The sequence below is a fragment of the Lygodium microphyllum genome, chromosome 24 (genome assembly GCF_053477565.2).
Source record: "Lygodium microphyllum isolate KBCC chromosome 24, Lygodium_microphyllum_v1.1.10, whole genome shotgun sequence".
In the NCBI taxonomy this organism is placed as follows: Eukaryota; Viridiplantae; Streptophyta; class Polypodiopsida; order Schizaeales; family Lygodiaceae; genus Lygodium; species Lygodium microphyllum.
In genome coordinates this window covers 14,925,579-14,942,156 of record NC_141158.1, presented here as the reverse complement: position 1 = coordinate 14,942,156, position 16,578 = coordinate 14,925,579, and the positions used below count along the sequence as shown (strand labels likewise).

The 16,578-nt window shown below is 43.4% G+C and overlaps 1 protein-coding gene across 2 annotated transcripts in view; it reads right to left on the bottom strand.

Moving 5' to 3' along the window:
* LOC148014867 (uncharacterized) overlaps nt 1–16,578 on the bottom strand; it is an 83,158-nt gene that overhangs the window by 28,307 nt on the left and 38,273 nt on the right. For both annotated transcript variants that reach the window (XM_087665633.1, XM_087665632.1), the window contains exon 5: nt 15,182–15,334. In XM_087665633.1, coding sequence (XP_087521759.1) covers nt 15,182–15,334 — 153 coding nt within the window. The remainder of the gene's footprint in view (nt 1–15,181; nt 15,335–16,578) is intronic.

Here is a 16,578-nt window from a genome sequence, read left to right as displayed (position 1 = left end):
GTGCATGCAATGACTGATGTATATAATTGGAAATTCACTCTCATTCATGAAAGAAGGCAACATGTTATTGATGTAAAGCTAAAGGGAGAGTCTAGTCCCCATGTTTGCTTCAACAATTTCATCAGTAATGAAAAATCATCTTTCCGCGTACTTAGTTTTTGCTAAAGGTGTTAGTAAAGATGGTGGACAAAATCTTAAAAGAATTCCAAGATTATTTTTTGATTACCTACCTAGAAAATTACTATCATAGTTGCCTCTTATGTCGTACGCAACTAATCATACCATACAATCCGTACCGTATAGTTTCGTACAAGAAGATGGGACGTTTCTAGCCACCGCATCTGCCGCATCCTCCCACGTTCCACTTGCGCTTTTGACCTAAGCGCTCCACCTGTGTGGCACTTTTGAGGGGGTGGGAAGCCTTGGATACCTCCTCTCACCCCCTTTTCCAACTATGCACTCCCTCTCCCCCACCCTCAAGCCCTCCTTGGATTCCATCCAACTTGCAACTGTCTTTGACTGTTTAACCCTTATCTCATCTACAAAAGGTGCTCCTCTCCTCCATGCTTCCACACCAATTTAGCAAGCATTAGCCATTTTCATCTTCCATCCGGTCTTTCCTGCACCCTATCAAAGCATTTGCCATTCTCATCTCCCATCCCCTCTCTCTCACTCTTGCCCTTTCAACTTTACCCCAACCCTCTCTCTCTCTCTCTCTCTCTCCACCTATCACCAACATCATGACTCGTGAGAAGCACGAGGCCTTCAATTTGCATGCAATCCATGTGGAGAGGGTCACAAAGAAGTCCAACTCCTACCATTGGACATGCAAGTATTGCGACAAGCGCTCTACAAGTGGTGCAACCCGGCTTCTCCAACATCTTTTCAACATGGGGGGCGGGAGGAAGTTGTTGCATGGAAGGAGATCCCTCAAAACATTGTAGATGAGATTCTCGCCAAGATGAAAGCATGATCCACAAGAGAAGGAGGAAGTGGCTTATTGGCACCGACTCCTATACCTCCTAATGAGGAAGTATCAAATGTGGGCGTATCTTCAACGAATGCAAGAGAGGCCTCTATCATCGCTGGTGGGGCCTCCACATCCGCATCCGACTCCGTTAAAAGACAGAGTGGAGACTCATGCGGCACCGAAGAGACAATCCGCTCTCTCTCTCAAGCTCCCAATCATGTGTATTGATCGGTTGCCTTTCTAAGAGAAAGGCAACGACTTGCAAATATTGAAATTGCACGCATGGTGATTGAATGCAATCTTGCATTCCATGTCCTAAAGCAAGACCAACGGAAGAAGATGATAAAAGCCATTACCAATGAGGCTCCATATGAAGGATGGACCAATATCAACCGATGTCACATACAACGACATGAGGACAAAAGATTATAAAAGCCATTGCCAAGGTGGGTCCATGTGAAGGATAGACCGATGTCACATACAACGACATAAGGACGAAAAAGATTGATGAAGAGAAGGAGAGCATTGATATAGCTCTTGATCCTATTCAGCCACATGGATAAAATATGGTTGCTCCATTCTCACCCACGGATGGAGAGATCGTAAGAAATGGGTCATCATCAACATACTCGTCTCATGTCCACTGGGCACTTACTTTTTGCGGGCCGTAGATACCGGCAAGAAGAAAAGGAAAACATGGGCACATTCATCTACCGCCACATTCACCAATCTATCATTCATGTATACATTGCCTCTTAAATTTGTTTCACTTTCTTTCATTATGATAATTGATTTATGCATAACTATCTACCTCCCTATTCCAGTTTATCTCTCATATCTATCTCGATTCTCTCTTTCCCCCCGAGAACCAACCACCATCTCTCTTCATTTTTGAATCTTGAAAGTTGAAACTTACAAGGTTCAACTCTCGTTTTCTCTCTAACCTCCAAGTATTGTTACTTGTAATTTGTAAATTGTGGTTGTAGGTGGGCCCCTCGAATGTGGTGCAAGTTGTTACTGACAATGCATCAAATTGTCGACGCATGGGCCGTTTGCTTAAGGCCGAGTTTCCTTCGATTGTGTGGACTCCATGTGCAAGTCATTGTTTGGACTTGCTCATGGAGGATATTGGTAAGCTCAAGTGGATGAAGAGGGTGGTCCGCAAAGCTACATCCATTGTCACATTCTTCATGGTAAAGGTAAAGGTACTTGTGATGTATCGTGAGCATAGTACACTAGAGTTAAAGAATCCTTCTTCAACTCGCTTTTCTTAAATGTGGTTATTGCTGAAGCGCCTTTATGAGGTGCGGTCACCTTGCACCAAACAGAGGTGTCCACTCTATGGAATGAGTGAGATGAGCATGAGACAGAGGAGGCCAAAGCCATGTAGCGATTGTGCCTTAATGAGCAGTTTTAGCAAAAAAGTCTGTGTCGTTGTCATTGGAATAACTTCCTTTTATAGGGTGTTACGTATAAGTGATTGCAAGGGGTCCACCATGAGCCTTCTCATTCACTTCTTTAGAGCAGCATTGGTAGAGGCATGTGCTTATTCAGTGATCACAGAGACTTAGCGTGCACATGTTTTAGAGATAGCAGAGAGAAGATGGGCATGGATACATAAGCCCATCCATGGTTTTACCGCATTGGTATATCCAGTTTACAACTCATTGGCGGTCATGGATGATAGAGTTTTCTGTTTGGACCAGCTTGCTTATTTGACTCGTGTGGTTCCTGTGGATGGCCACAATGCAGCGCTGGACGATCTAGGATACTATGCAGATCAAAGAGAGCATGTGGCTTTTGCTTCTCCCACTTGTTAGAGGAGAGAGTCACTTGTGAAGCCTTTATTTTGGTAGCCAAACTTTGGATACGCATTGGAGACCCCTTCAGCCCTTAGCATGAGGGCCCTTGCCCATGATTCCTCTTCGGGTGCATGTGAGAGAAACTGAAGTGCCTTTTGCTTCTCCCACTTGTTAGAGGAGAGAAACACTTATGAAGCCTTTATTTTGGTAGCCAAAATTTAGATACGCATTGGAGACCGCTTCAACCCTTAGCATGAGAGTCCTTGCCCACAATTCCTCTTTGGGTGCATGTGAGAGAAACTGAAGTGTCTATTTCATCATTCACACGAAGATTCACAATCGTCTTAGCACACAACAGTTAGAGCGGCTAGTCTATTGCAGCACTAACTTACACATCATGAGGGCTATGATGAACATGGATAGTCCGAAGCAAGTAAAGTTTAAACTTAACCATAAAATTTAAAACTTGTTGTTTGAAACTTCGAACTTTGAAGTTTATACTTTACAATTTAGACTTTAGCATTTACTATCTTATGTGCATTGTATGGGTGAATATTGATACATTAAAGTTGATGAGTGACACTCTTCAAAGTATACATTAAGAGGTGGACGAGGAGGAGATGATTTTTACAAATCTCTAGAGAGAGCTTATAGCAACACATACTCATGGCATTCATAGTTAGCATGCTCATGGGTGAGGAGTTTGAGTAGATGGTAGCAGGGGCAGTGTCATTCGGTGCCCTCCAACATCGAGAAGGAGTGGTTTGAGTGGCTTGGAGACATATATAAGGCGAAGTCTAGTAGCTCACATCCCGTGCCTCATGATGACATCCTCCCCTTGCCAACACAGCCGCCACCTAGGGAGCCATCATTTGATGATGATGGTAACCTCATTAGTAACGATCAGTATAAGTGTGTGTCATCATCCGATGCCAAGGAGTCATCTTCAGACTCTCTTGATAAGCACTCTGATGGTTGTGATGATCATGATAGTGATGCCTCATCTTAATTCATAGGTCTCTCTCTTTTTTGTACCTACTATCATTGTATTTGCATGCATGATGTCACTATGATGCATCATATATGGACTATCATACATCTATGTATTAGACTGTAGTTATATAGTATGTTTTGCGCAACCCATGCGACCGCAATGGTCATGGTCCACCCTCATGTGTTCATCTTATTTTGTAATGAAATTGCTATTTCCACTTTAAACATGTATTTTATCATTTAATGATTTATGGTTTTTTTTAAATCATGTTGATTTTTTTTTAACTAATATCATACCATACCTTTATAAATCATAAGGTACCATTTAGTACCGTGTGTTATCGTACTGTACCGTATCACACATTTCGTACCTGACAACTATGATTACTACCTAAAATGCCAGTGGATCATTCTATTGATCTTATGCCTGGTACTGCACCTCCAAACAGACCAGCCTATAGAGTAAGTGCTCCTCTTAGCGATGTCTGTCAGATCCTGGCCATACCAGTCGGACTGGTCGGACTGACCAGTCAAACTGGTCGGACTGACCAGTCGGACTGCCACGTGGCAGTCCGACTGTATTGCACCAGTCCGCTGCATTTAATGCAGCCGACCTGTCTTTTCTGGCGCATATTTCCCGGCTATTTATAGCCGATGTTCTGCATTGTTTCTCTCACTTCTGATCGCAGGTTTCAGGCTGGAGATTCGTGCAGATTACATCTCTGTTTGCAGATTTCAGGCTGGAGATCGTGCAGACTGCAACGGACTTCGAGGTGAACAGCAGGTTGCATCGTCGAGGTGGACACACGCAGTCCCGCGCACTGCGCCCATGTACATATCTGCATATCTTATACAACACACTTTATACAGCAGATCTTCATCTTCCATTGTCTCTTTCTCTCTCTCTCTCTTCTCTCTGCGTTCTCTCTCTCTCTCAGTCTTGGTCCCATGCTTCCGCATCGCTGCACTCTAACATGGTATCAGAGCAATGAAGAAGGGCTGACTGAGTGAAGAACCAACCTAAAGAGGAGATTCCATCGCGACACAAGGCTGCATTTCCAGCGTTTGAGGGCGAGTGGGAGGGCTGCGCATCGGAACAAGGCTGAAGCGAGCGTTGGCACGCGGAAAAGGAGTCCAGTTGGTGGATTTGCTGCTGTTTACTGCTGTTTAAAGAGGAAGGCTGAGTTTTCAATTTTCAAGTGCAGGTTTTGCTTTTTCATTGCCTCCGGCGGGTGAAGAAGAGACGGGACACAAAAGAAAGAGCCCTAGCAGGCTGCGTTTTCACAGTCAAAGGGGGCTGCTTTTGCGTTTGTGAAGGCATTACAGGTAAAGATGTCTACAGAGATTGACTTGGAGTTCCAGAAGATCATGGACCGGAAGGTGCCTATCTTACCGGCTCTTCCCGCAGATCAAAAGCTCGATGGCGACAATTACCGCATCTAGCGCGTGATGATGTTGGCCATCCTTGAGTCCTACGATTTGGCGGAGCTTGTACAGGAGGAGATCGACCGGCCCTCATTGAGAGATGAGTCCAAACTCTCTTCCGATGCTCGTGCGGAGTTGGCCAAGGCACAATCTCATTGGGACAAATTGAATGCCCGGATTCGTTCTTTTCTCTTTCTGTCTTGTACTACAACCGTGATAGCCCACATCGGGCACTTGACGGTGGCTCGGGAGATATGGCTGGAGCTTGATCAGATGTATAACTGGATGACCCTTATGAAGCGGGTTTCTTTGGAGGTGCAGATGCGGACCTTAACCGTGAACAAGTCTTCTTCGCTGCGGGAGCACATCAACAAGCTTAGACAGCTTCAGATGCAGGTTCAGAATGCGGGGAAGCCGATTTCCTCCGAAGACATGGCGATCACCCTATTGTCCCAGTTGCCGCCACGATTCGATGCTTTCTACTCCGCCCTTATTGCTTCGGGGCAAGAGTCTACTCTTCGGTGGGAAGAGTCGGTTCCTATGGTCTTGGACCAAGAGGAACAACTGAAGGGACAGCATGCTTCCAAGTCGGAAGCCTTGACAGGTCAAGCCTCTCAGAAGAAGGGGAAGGACCAAAAGAAGAAGAAGGAGGACAACAAGTCCAAGAAAGACAAGGAAAAGAATCCACATGCCATATTTGTGGTAAGACTGGCCATTGGAAGAAGGATTGCCCTGACAAAGACAAGAAGGACACCAACAAGAAGGACACGAAGGATTCTGGAGCGGTGGCTGTACCCTCATCAGCTGCGTTTCTTCATCTAGCTGTTATTGAGAACTCTACACCAAATGCTTCTGATGCTGCGATGACAGCTTCCCAAGCTCGAGAGTGGATCGTTGACAGTGGTGCCTCCCGGCACATGACTCCTTCATCAGTTGGTGTTGCCCAATTGCGACCTTCGCATGGGCAGATTCTCATTGGAGATAGCTCTTCGGTGTCTATTGCAGGACGGGGTGAGATGCAACTTATTCCACATGGACGTGGTGGTACTCATACCTTAGAGGTCTTGCATGTGCCAGGTTTGGGGTATCATCTACTTTCGGTTCATAAGATTTGTTCGCTTGGACTTTTGGTGGAGTTTGACAGTGATTCGGTGCGAGTCCTTGATCGTGGGTCAAGGAAGGTTTTCTCATCAGGATATGAGGAGAACGAAATCTACAAATTCACGTCTTCTACCGCTCTCCCTACTCTTCTTCTTACCTCTCAGACACAGTCAGAGCTATGGCATGCTCGGTTTGGTCACCTCAACTATGATTATCTTCGGAGAGCGTCACATGGACAGCTTGTTCGAGGGTTGCGAGCAGCCATGCATCTCCTGCATTCGTGGGAAGTAGCATAGGGATGCGATTCCCAACAAAGCTTTGCGGCGGTCTACTTCACCGATGGAGCTTGTATCTAAGGATCTGTGTGGCCCCATGAGGAACGAGTCCTTGAAAGGAAGCTCCTACTTCATGTTGATCGTAGATTACTACAGCAGGATGACTTGGGCCTATTTCTTGGCATTAAAGTCGGAAGCTTTCTCGCACTTCAAGGATTGGCTTCTCTTTGAGGAGAACCGATCGGGCCGGCGATTGAAGACCTTGCGATCCGACAAGGGTGGTGAATTTGTTTCTAATGAGTTTGCTCGTTTCTGTGCAGCTACAGGTATTCACCAGGAGTTTGCTAACACCAACACTCCTCAAGAAAATGGCATTCTTGAACGGAAGAACCGAAGTGTGATCGAGATGGCGCGCACCATGATGGAGCACCGACAGACACCTCAGTTTCTGTGGGCCGAGGCTGTGGCTACTGCAGTTCACATCCTTAACCAATCCCCCACTTCGGCCGTTGATGGGATGGCACCTTTTAAGGCTTACTTTGGGACTAAGCCCGATGTTTCTTATTTCAGGGTTTTTGGGTGTGATGCCTATGTTCACATTCCCAAGACTCATCGTGATAAATTTGAAGCAGCTTCCCGAAGACAGGTGTTCGTTCACTACAGCTCTCAGTCCCAAGGCTATCATTTGTATGATCCCGTCAAGCGGGATGTGTACACCAGTCAAGATGTGCGGTTCGTGGAGGTTCCGGCCATAGCAGTAGGTGAGGAGCATCCCATTCTTGGAGATCCAGGGGAGAGTTGGGCTCCCGAGACAGTTCCTTTGGAGCCAACGCCTTTTGATTCTGATTCTGTTTCCGATACAAAGTCTATTGTTCCACCAGTCACCCCCGAGGAGTTACCACCGGTGGATATCCCAGAGTCTTCAGCTGATGGAGAGAGACGAGGAGAGGTCCGGCCTCCTCCTCGCTGGGCCCGTGACACACTCCGAGATTCAGGGATCGAGGGGGTCCCTGAGGAGTGGGAACCGCAGGATGGTCCGCGGCGGTCACGGAGGCACCAGGCACATTCTACGAAGCTTGTTTGCTCTAACTATTGTTTGATAACCCGTGTTATGCAAGATTGAGAGCCCACCTCTGTGAAGGAGGCTTTACAGTCTGCACCATGGAAGAAAGCTATGAAAGCCGAGTTGGAGGTTATTGAGAGGAATGGCACTTGGTATCTCGTGCCACGCCCACCGAATAAGAAGGTGATTGGCGTCAAATGGGTCTTCAAGACCAAGTACCTTAGCGATGGTTCTTTGGACAAGCACAAGCTCGCCTTGTTGCTAAAGGTTTTGCTCAGCGCCCAAGGATTGACTGTCATGATACTTTTGCCCTCACTGCTCGTATGGCGATTATTCGAGCTGTTCTTGCCTTGGCTGGCCATAGGAGATGGCCTGTCTACCAGTTGGATGTGAAGTCGGCCTTCCTCAATGGTGATTTTAAGGAGATCTATGTAGAGCAGCCTCCTGGCTTTGGATCTTCTGATGGGAAATTCTACAGGTTGAAGAAGGCCTTGTATGGCCTCAAGCAGGCTCCGCGTGCATGGAACGAGAAGATTGACTCGTTCCGTCAGTCACAGTTGGGATATCAGCATTCCAAGGCTGATCCGCAGCTTTATATACACACACTTACAAGGCTGGTTGTGTGCTTTTTGTGTTGTATATAGATGATTTGATTGTCACAGGTGATCATGAACAAAAGGTCAAAGAGACGAAGGCAGCTTTACATCAGGCGTTCGAGATGACGGACTTGGGTCTCCTCCACTTCTTCTTGGGCCATGAGATTTATCAGTCTCAGAGGGGGATTTTCATCTCTCAGCAGAGATATGTACAGGAGCTCTTGGTTTCTTTTGCGATGGAGGATTGTTGGACCATTTCTACTCCTATGGATCCGAACTGGAAGGCCACTTCACATTCAGCTTCTCCCATGGCGGATACTTCCCGCTACCGTCAATTGATTGGATCGTTGATTTGGCTCCTCAACACTCGTGTTGATCTTTGTTTTGTTGTTGGTCTCTTGGCGAGGTTCATGAGTGAACCTCAGACGGTGCATTGGCACGCTGCCCAGAGGATACTTTGGTATTTGAGGGGGACATCTGATTTAGGGATTCATTATCCAGCAGGCACAGGTGGTTCAGATCTTGTACTTGCAGGTTGGAGCGACTCGGATTGGGCTGGTGATGTGGACCACAGGCGGTCTACTACAAGTTATTGTTTTACCTTGGGTACAGGTGTTATCTCATGGAGTAGCAAGAAGCAGCCCACGGTAGCCCTTTCATCTACTAAGGCGGAGTATCGGGCCGCATCTTCCACCACATGTGAGGCTGTGTGGCTTGGAGATTATTGGAGGAGCTTGGCTGCCCCCAGACTCGTCCTACTTTACTACAATGCGACAATGAGAGTTGCATTGCCTTGGCACGGAATCCTGTTTTCCATGCCCAGACGAAGCATATAGAGATCAAATATCACTTCATCAGAGAGAAGCTTCTGGATGAGACCATCGCTGTGGAGTACTGCAAGACGGAGGACAATCTTGCAGATTTGTTTACGAAGGCACTTCCCCAGGCTCCACTTCGGAGACATGCCAGATCCCTCAGGCTTCTGCCCTGTCCAGGCTCTGAGAGGGGGTGTTAGCAATGTCTGTCAGATCCTGGCCGTACCAGTCGAACTGCCACGCAGAAGTTCGACTGTACTGCACCAATCGGCTGCATTTAATGCAGCCGACCTGTCTTTTCTGGCGCATATTTCCTGGCTATTTATAGCCGATGTTCTACACTATTTCTCTCACTTCTGATCGCAGGTTTCAGGCTGGAGATTCGTGCAGATTACATCTCTGTTTGCAGATTTCAGGCTGGAGATCGTGCAAACTGCAGCGGACTTCGAGGTGAACAGCAGGTTGCATCGTCCAGGTGGAGACACGCAGTCCCGCGCACTGCGCCCGTGTACATATCTGCATATCTTTGTATACAGCACACTTTATACAGCAAATCTTCATCTTCCACTGTCTCTTTCTCTATCTCTCTTCTCTCTGCGTTCTCTCTCTCTCTCAGTCTTGGTCCCACGCTTCCACATCGCTGCACTCTGACACTACCCAACAATAGGAAATAATAAATCAAGTAAATGAGTTGTTAGAAAAAGAGTCGATTCAATCCAATTCATCACCCTTTTGCTAACCTGTACTCCTTGTGCAAAAAGAGGATGGAGTATGGTGAATGTATATTGATCACCGCACCTTGAACAAAAACAAATTTCGAAATAGATTCCCTATACCGAGGAGTGAAAATATCCCTCATCACTTAGAGTGATAAGTCATACTCTTTCCAACTAAACAAACTATCTACTAAGGGTTGACTTTGTTGTACAAACAAATCATCATACTTTGCCATATTTTCTCACTCGGACTAAGTTGTTTGAGACTCATATGCGATGGGCCAACTTTTTATCCATGTTCCACTTTCAGATAGTGCATGTGGAGGATAAAAAGAATGTTGCGGCTGATGCATTGTCTAGGAAACCACAAGTTTCAGCAATGTCTATAGCATATAATCATGAGTTAGATGAGATGAAAACAAATTATCAAGAGGATCAAGACTTCGCTAGAGTCTATGATCTATTATAAGATGCTCAGCACTATGAGCACTATACTCTTAGAGAGGAATTTCTTATGATGCATGGTCGATTAAGTGTTAGAAAGCAATTAGGAGCCAAGGTTATGGTTAAAAGTCATGCATCTTCGTGTGCAGGGCATCATGGAATTGATTCTACAGTGAAAGCTGTTGAGATTTTCTTTTATAGGCCAACTTTGAGACTAATATAAATCACTTTGTGTGCATATATATTGTATGTCGAAAGGTCAAGTTTGACCAACAAAAGGCACTAGGTTTGTTGCAGCCCTTGCCTATTCCTGAAAGACCGTAGAACAACATAGCCATGGATTTTATCTTTCATCTTCATGAGACACCTACAAGGAATGATGCATATGGACCACTATTTGTAGGTTTAGCAAACATGCTCATTTCATTACGATATGGAAAAAGATAATTGCCGATCACATGGCAAGATTTTTCATACAGAATATCTTTAAATATCATGGCATGCCATAGTCTATTGTGAATGGCACGGATCCTTGCATAATGAGTCTCTCTTGAAGAGGCATTTTTGAGAATATGGGTACCACCCTAAGTTCTCATCTTCTTTTCATCCATAGACAAATGGGGAGTTTGAAGAAGCAATGCTACTATTTTAGATCTTTTGAAATACTATTTTTCTAAATGGGGAACAATTTCTACCTCTTGTGGAATATACTTATAACAACACAGTGCATAGTTCCACTAGGAAGGCACCATTTGAGATTGTGGAAGGGAGGGAAAAGTTCCCACCCATTTTGCATATAAAAGACAAGATCTTTGAGGCCCACAATTATGTCAATAGTTTGGATGAAGCTTCTGCTAAAGTAAAGATAGCTCTACAAAAGACTAAGCAAAGGAAAAGAAAGCATTTAATTGTCACTACAAAGCTCTAGCATTTTACACAATGATTAGGTCTTATTATGCTTTGAAAAGACTAAGTTAAAGAAAATGAAGAGTAAATAGCGTCTTTTCCCTAGACTCAACATGAGGTATTATGGGCCTTTCCAAGTGTTGCTAAGAATCAATGAGATAGCTTACAAGTTGAAGCTACTTGATCATTGGAAGATTCACAATGCTTTTCATGTGAGTCTTAGGCCTTTCCATGGTGATGTGCCTAATGATATCAATGATGAGATGCAGCCAAAGATTGAGGAACTCAATGAAATCTTGGTTCCTAAGCACATATCCAAAAGGAAAGGAAAGAAAGGTCAAGGGTAAAGTCTTCTGTTACTATTTGGTGAAGCTTCAAAACTATGCACCTCTTGATGCAAAATGGATGGAGAAGGAGAACTTCATAGAATCACCTCATTCGTTACAACCTTACCTTGATACTTTTCAATTGGAGGCCCAAGCTCAATCACGCTTCGCAAAGCGTAGATCTGGAGCAGTGCATGATGCTCAAGAGAGGGATGGTACTTCTACTTGCTTAGTATAACTATGTTCACGTATCTAGAGGCTATTTGAAGATCTTTAAAATTTCATACAAATACTTCTATGATAAACTTACTAGACACCTGTGTTTCTACAGTTACGTTTGGGTATTTTCTAATGTAATGAGTACCATTTTCATAGCTATGGATTTGTAGAATTCTAATTGATTGTATACTAATACAATAACTGCTATCCTTTTTTTTTAAGTTACATTGCTAGAATATGGTGTAATAGTAGCGTGCTTAGTTACATTAAAACATGTATGGATATTTGTACATTGGTAGTATAAACACTAGCAACGTACTTGGCTACTTGGAAACATGTATGAGCAATTATACATTATATTGGTCATTTAGTATGCCATGTGGATCTTAAATACATGCGATCAGGATCACTTGCAATGTTTCAAAGAAAAAGTGAGGAAAATTATGCCACCAAAATGAGAAATTAAATTAATGATTTAATTAAACTTCATGAAGATTTGTAATTAAAATAAACTTTTATTCTAGTGCCTCTAGCTCTGGACACAGTGATTATTGCACCAACAAGAAAGTATTTGACACTAGGGTATGCAGTACACAAGTGTACAAGCCATGTGGTACATGGTAAGGGCTAAAGAAACAAGGTGCAATGTAAAACTATCATTAAATGAAAAGTTTACATCTTAGAATTGAGTTACATTCAAAGTTTCACCCAATAGCAGCTCACATAGAGCACTTAAGTGATTAGGCAAGCCCTAAGCTAAAGTTTTGTTTAATAAGCAACTCACTTATGAGTAATGACTAATTCATTAATTCGCCCTTCATAAAAGCATAATATAATCAAGCAGCAGCTAGTTGATTACTCATTTGGAAAGCTTAGCTTAGCTATTTGGGAACTCTTCTCTCTCATTTAGAGCAACCCAAGTTTGGAGACAGTCACTCTTCTCTTTCTTACTGCAGAAAATTACAGATTTCAGCCATGGAATGACCTTACAACATAGATAGAGTGTGAACAACAATCAATTTTTCTCCTCTTGACATCCGGATTCCATAAAGTAGCCTCATAACTATACAACAAGACATGCTGTTTTTTTAAAGCTAAATATCATAAAAACAGGTCATAACAACACTGTGGATTGAGATCTTTTCTTCTTCTTCGAGATCTCAAGCCTAGTGCACTTTCTAGGCAATTTTGTCGCAAAGAAAGCAGCACATTTATAGTTTCATCACAAGAAAACCCCCTACTTGTGAGAGGAACAACATGGGATTGCATGGAAACTATGCAAGAGAGTTATTCAACAAATGCTCCGCAAAATCGGTTCAAATGCTTGCTGTCATTTTTGGGTTTGACAAGCTGAAGTATTTATTCGCAGTTTCGAACACTACAACTCGTTGGAGAACAGCAATGAACATGTCAAGGCCCTTGTGCGTTTCTCAATCACTTATGTCACAAAAAATCACTCAAATACAACCATTTGTAACCAATCTCAAACATATTTCTATAATCTAAAGAAATATTGAAAGGAACGGCAAGCTTTGGAGCCAAGTGTCAATGTGTGGAGTAGGAGCACTCTAGCTCCAATAGTGTGTGGAGTTTTCTTGCTGAATTCACTATTAAGCTGAATTAAGCGTTTGCTAAAATGTGGTTTACTACCCTTTGGGCTTCCAAAGGCAGGTGTCAATAGCTGTGACCACTGTCCTAGCAATGTGCACATAAATGATATGCATCTTGATCATCCTGTTGAGCTCCAAGAGAACTCCGAGATGTATTATAGAGTCAAAATGTGATCCATGTGTAGCTCATCTCAGTCTACCAACACTCCATGTCACCCTACAATGCTAGCTATTTTCACTTACTCTAGCAAGTCTAAAGAGAGAACAATTGGAGCATTCTCATTTGTATGCTACACATGTCAAGATAAGAACATTAATCATTTTCTACTATCATGTTTTTATAATTCCTTTCTCATTTATCTTCACTTTCCCTATAGAAATAAGTCCCTATACAAAAGAAAGGCAATGGTCATGTGTTATTTTACAGGCCCAAAAACCATCCCCTATCTGCCATCCCAAACAAGGAGGTACGACACAGGATGGCTCTGACGTGGGAACAACTATCAAGGATAGAATAGAGAGGTTTATGATACGGGTTAGGCGTTCTTCCAAGAAGACTTATCCTGAACAGTCTCTCTCATTCCCAAGGGCTGAGGATTGCTCATTTGAACTCCATGTTCACCCATAAATTACATAACTGTAGGGCTTTACCATGACCATACATGGAATCAATTTTGGTCTTCTCCTTAAGTTTTCTGTGAAAATACTAGAGAAGAGTGAGGTGAGAACCTAAGGAGTTAACTTCTAGCCCCCAAAACCCCTTATTTTTCGAGTCTCAAAAATCTTAGACCCATACTAGAGAAGTATTAGTGCAGGGCCTGATATGCTAAGAAATTTGACAAATTGCTTTGACCTAAGGAACAATTTGAGATTCCTCTCAAAAATGGACAAAACAAATTTGAGTAACTGAAGATTTTTTAACATTCCACACAGTATATTGAAACCAAGTGGAAGCATGGTTCCGATATGCACAATATAACACTTTGTCTCTAAATCACTATAGTCCCTATATTTGATATTCTGCCCACATGCTGGAGCAACATTAGGCTTTTCCCCAAATGTCAACAAAGTTGACATTGGTCAGTATTTGTGAGTATACTTCATTTGTGCCTCCTTTGAGATTGTTGGAAATGTATCTTAACTGATGCAAAAAACAAAGCTTATTCAGCAAAGGCATTTCCAAATATTCCAGAAAAGAGCAGCTTGAGAACTGTTCCCCCATATGCTCCAATAAAAGAAACTCCCTACTGCAGTCAAAAAGTGCTCTGAGAGGCACCAACTTGATGCTTTCACTGGAGTTCCCATAATATCGAGTGTTGCCAATGTTGGGGCATATTGTAGAAACCCCAAATTCTTCTTATATTTCTATAGATTTAGATATCCAACAGAGACTGGTGTAGTACAATTGCTTGACCATTTGTCACATCGTTTGCTTGTAAAGTGCGACCATTAGGCCACTCAAATTTTTTTAGTGGCTATAATTTATATCATTCAAAGATAATCCTATGCCTACATAATCTATGTTCAACAAACACTTATTTTCTACTAGCTCATTAAATACAAAATTTAGGCAGCAGATAAACTGATTATATGATCAAGACAGAAACAACTGCAGTTATGTTTGAGTCTTGCATCTAGTACAGTGAAACAGTACGGACTCACATTGTTATCCCAACACTCTGGATAAATTGGTTTCATTAGACTTTAAAAACTTTATGAACCAATACCTAGTGGCATTAAGTTAGAACCTTAAACCACAGCCTTACACACAACTTAGAGCTTCTTTCACTGGCACTCAACATTCAAGCTTATAATCAAACTGTCCCGCCCCCTCCTCCTTTCGCATGCACACAGACACACACACACACACACACACACACACACACACACATATGTGAACACTTTTGAAGAACAAAGTACCTGATCAACATAACCTGATACCACAATCGATGGATAACTTTGGATAAAAGCATCTAAAAATCCAAAAGCTGACATCCGAATAGTTACAGCCAAATGTGTCATGGCACTAAAGATGTGTGCCATAATAATTGGTGCAAGCGGACGTATTGAGACCTGCATTGACAAACCAGTCCAACTTCATTGCCTCTCAGGCCTAAGCGATCAGGTTCGCAGCTACAGTTATTTCTAAGGAAATAACTTGTTTAGGATCACTATAACAACTGCATCCATAGAGCACCGGCACAATTAACACAGATTCAGATGTACCTTAAATGAAGGTATACTGTTTAACATGACAGACAAAGGAAGAAGTTGCACAACTTTCTGCACTATGTATATGTTTGAAAAACAATGTTCTCTACTTGTGTGTTACCCAGACTCCAGAGTTTGCTCAAATGTTAGACTGTACTACAGATATGGGTATGTTAATAGCCACAAACTTTGGCCATCATTTATTTTAACTTTCCATTAGGACATTGTTCACTTTCCAGTTACTCTTTGGTCCCAATTAATGCAAGACAATTCCAGTAATCAATTGCTTTCGCAACTCTCCCTCTTTTTTAACATGTATCAAATTAGTAGGTGTATGATTGGCCTTACCAGCAAACAAAGATAATCTAAGCCAAATTGCAAAACAAAAAAACACACAAGAAAATCAAACAACTCTCCCCCGGGCCACGTTTTGACACCCCCCAAACTCCCTCCCTCTCCCTTCCCTCCCCTACCCCACCCAACCCCTCCCTTGGCTCCCCTCTCCGCGCAACCCCCCTGTTCAGCTAAAATATGCATTACTTGCTGCTTAGCCTCTTAAACAGCCCCAAAACACACTTAAAAATGCTTTTTTAGAGTAAAATCGCTAAAACAGGGAGCGGTTCAAGAGAGTTCAGTGGAAACCATAATTTGGGAGGCTCCAATCCACATCTATAAATAGACAGGCTGCCCACCATTCAGCCATCATCCTTGTTTGCAGGTTACACCAGCCCACACACCCTCTGCTACTATTGGCGCCCAATTTTCAGCCCACAATCCGCCTCCATCTGCTGTCCAACCATCATTGACTACAGCCACATTATCCCCAACCTGCGTTTACAGCATTGCAGGCCATGACACTCTCCGACACACCTTCTCCAGCTGTCGACCTGCTGTTTACAGCACTCGTGCACAATTTCCAACTTCTGATCAGTGGTACACTACTGGGTTTACCAATTTCCAGCATCCAAACTGCTGCGCTTTGGTGACCAGCCTGCTACACTCCTACACTATTCAGCACTCCTACACTATTCAGCACTCCTACACTCCGACTGGTGGTCACGGACTTCGGATCCGTCTCTGGTGGATGTCACACTCCGACATTGCTC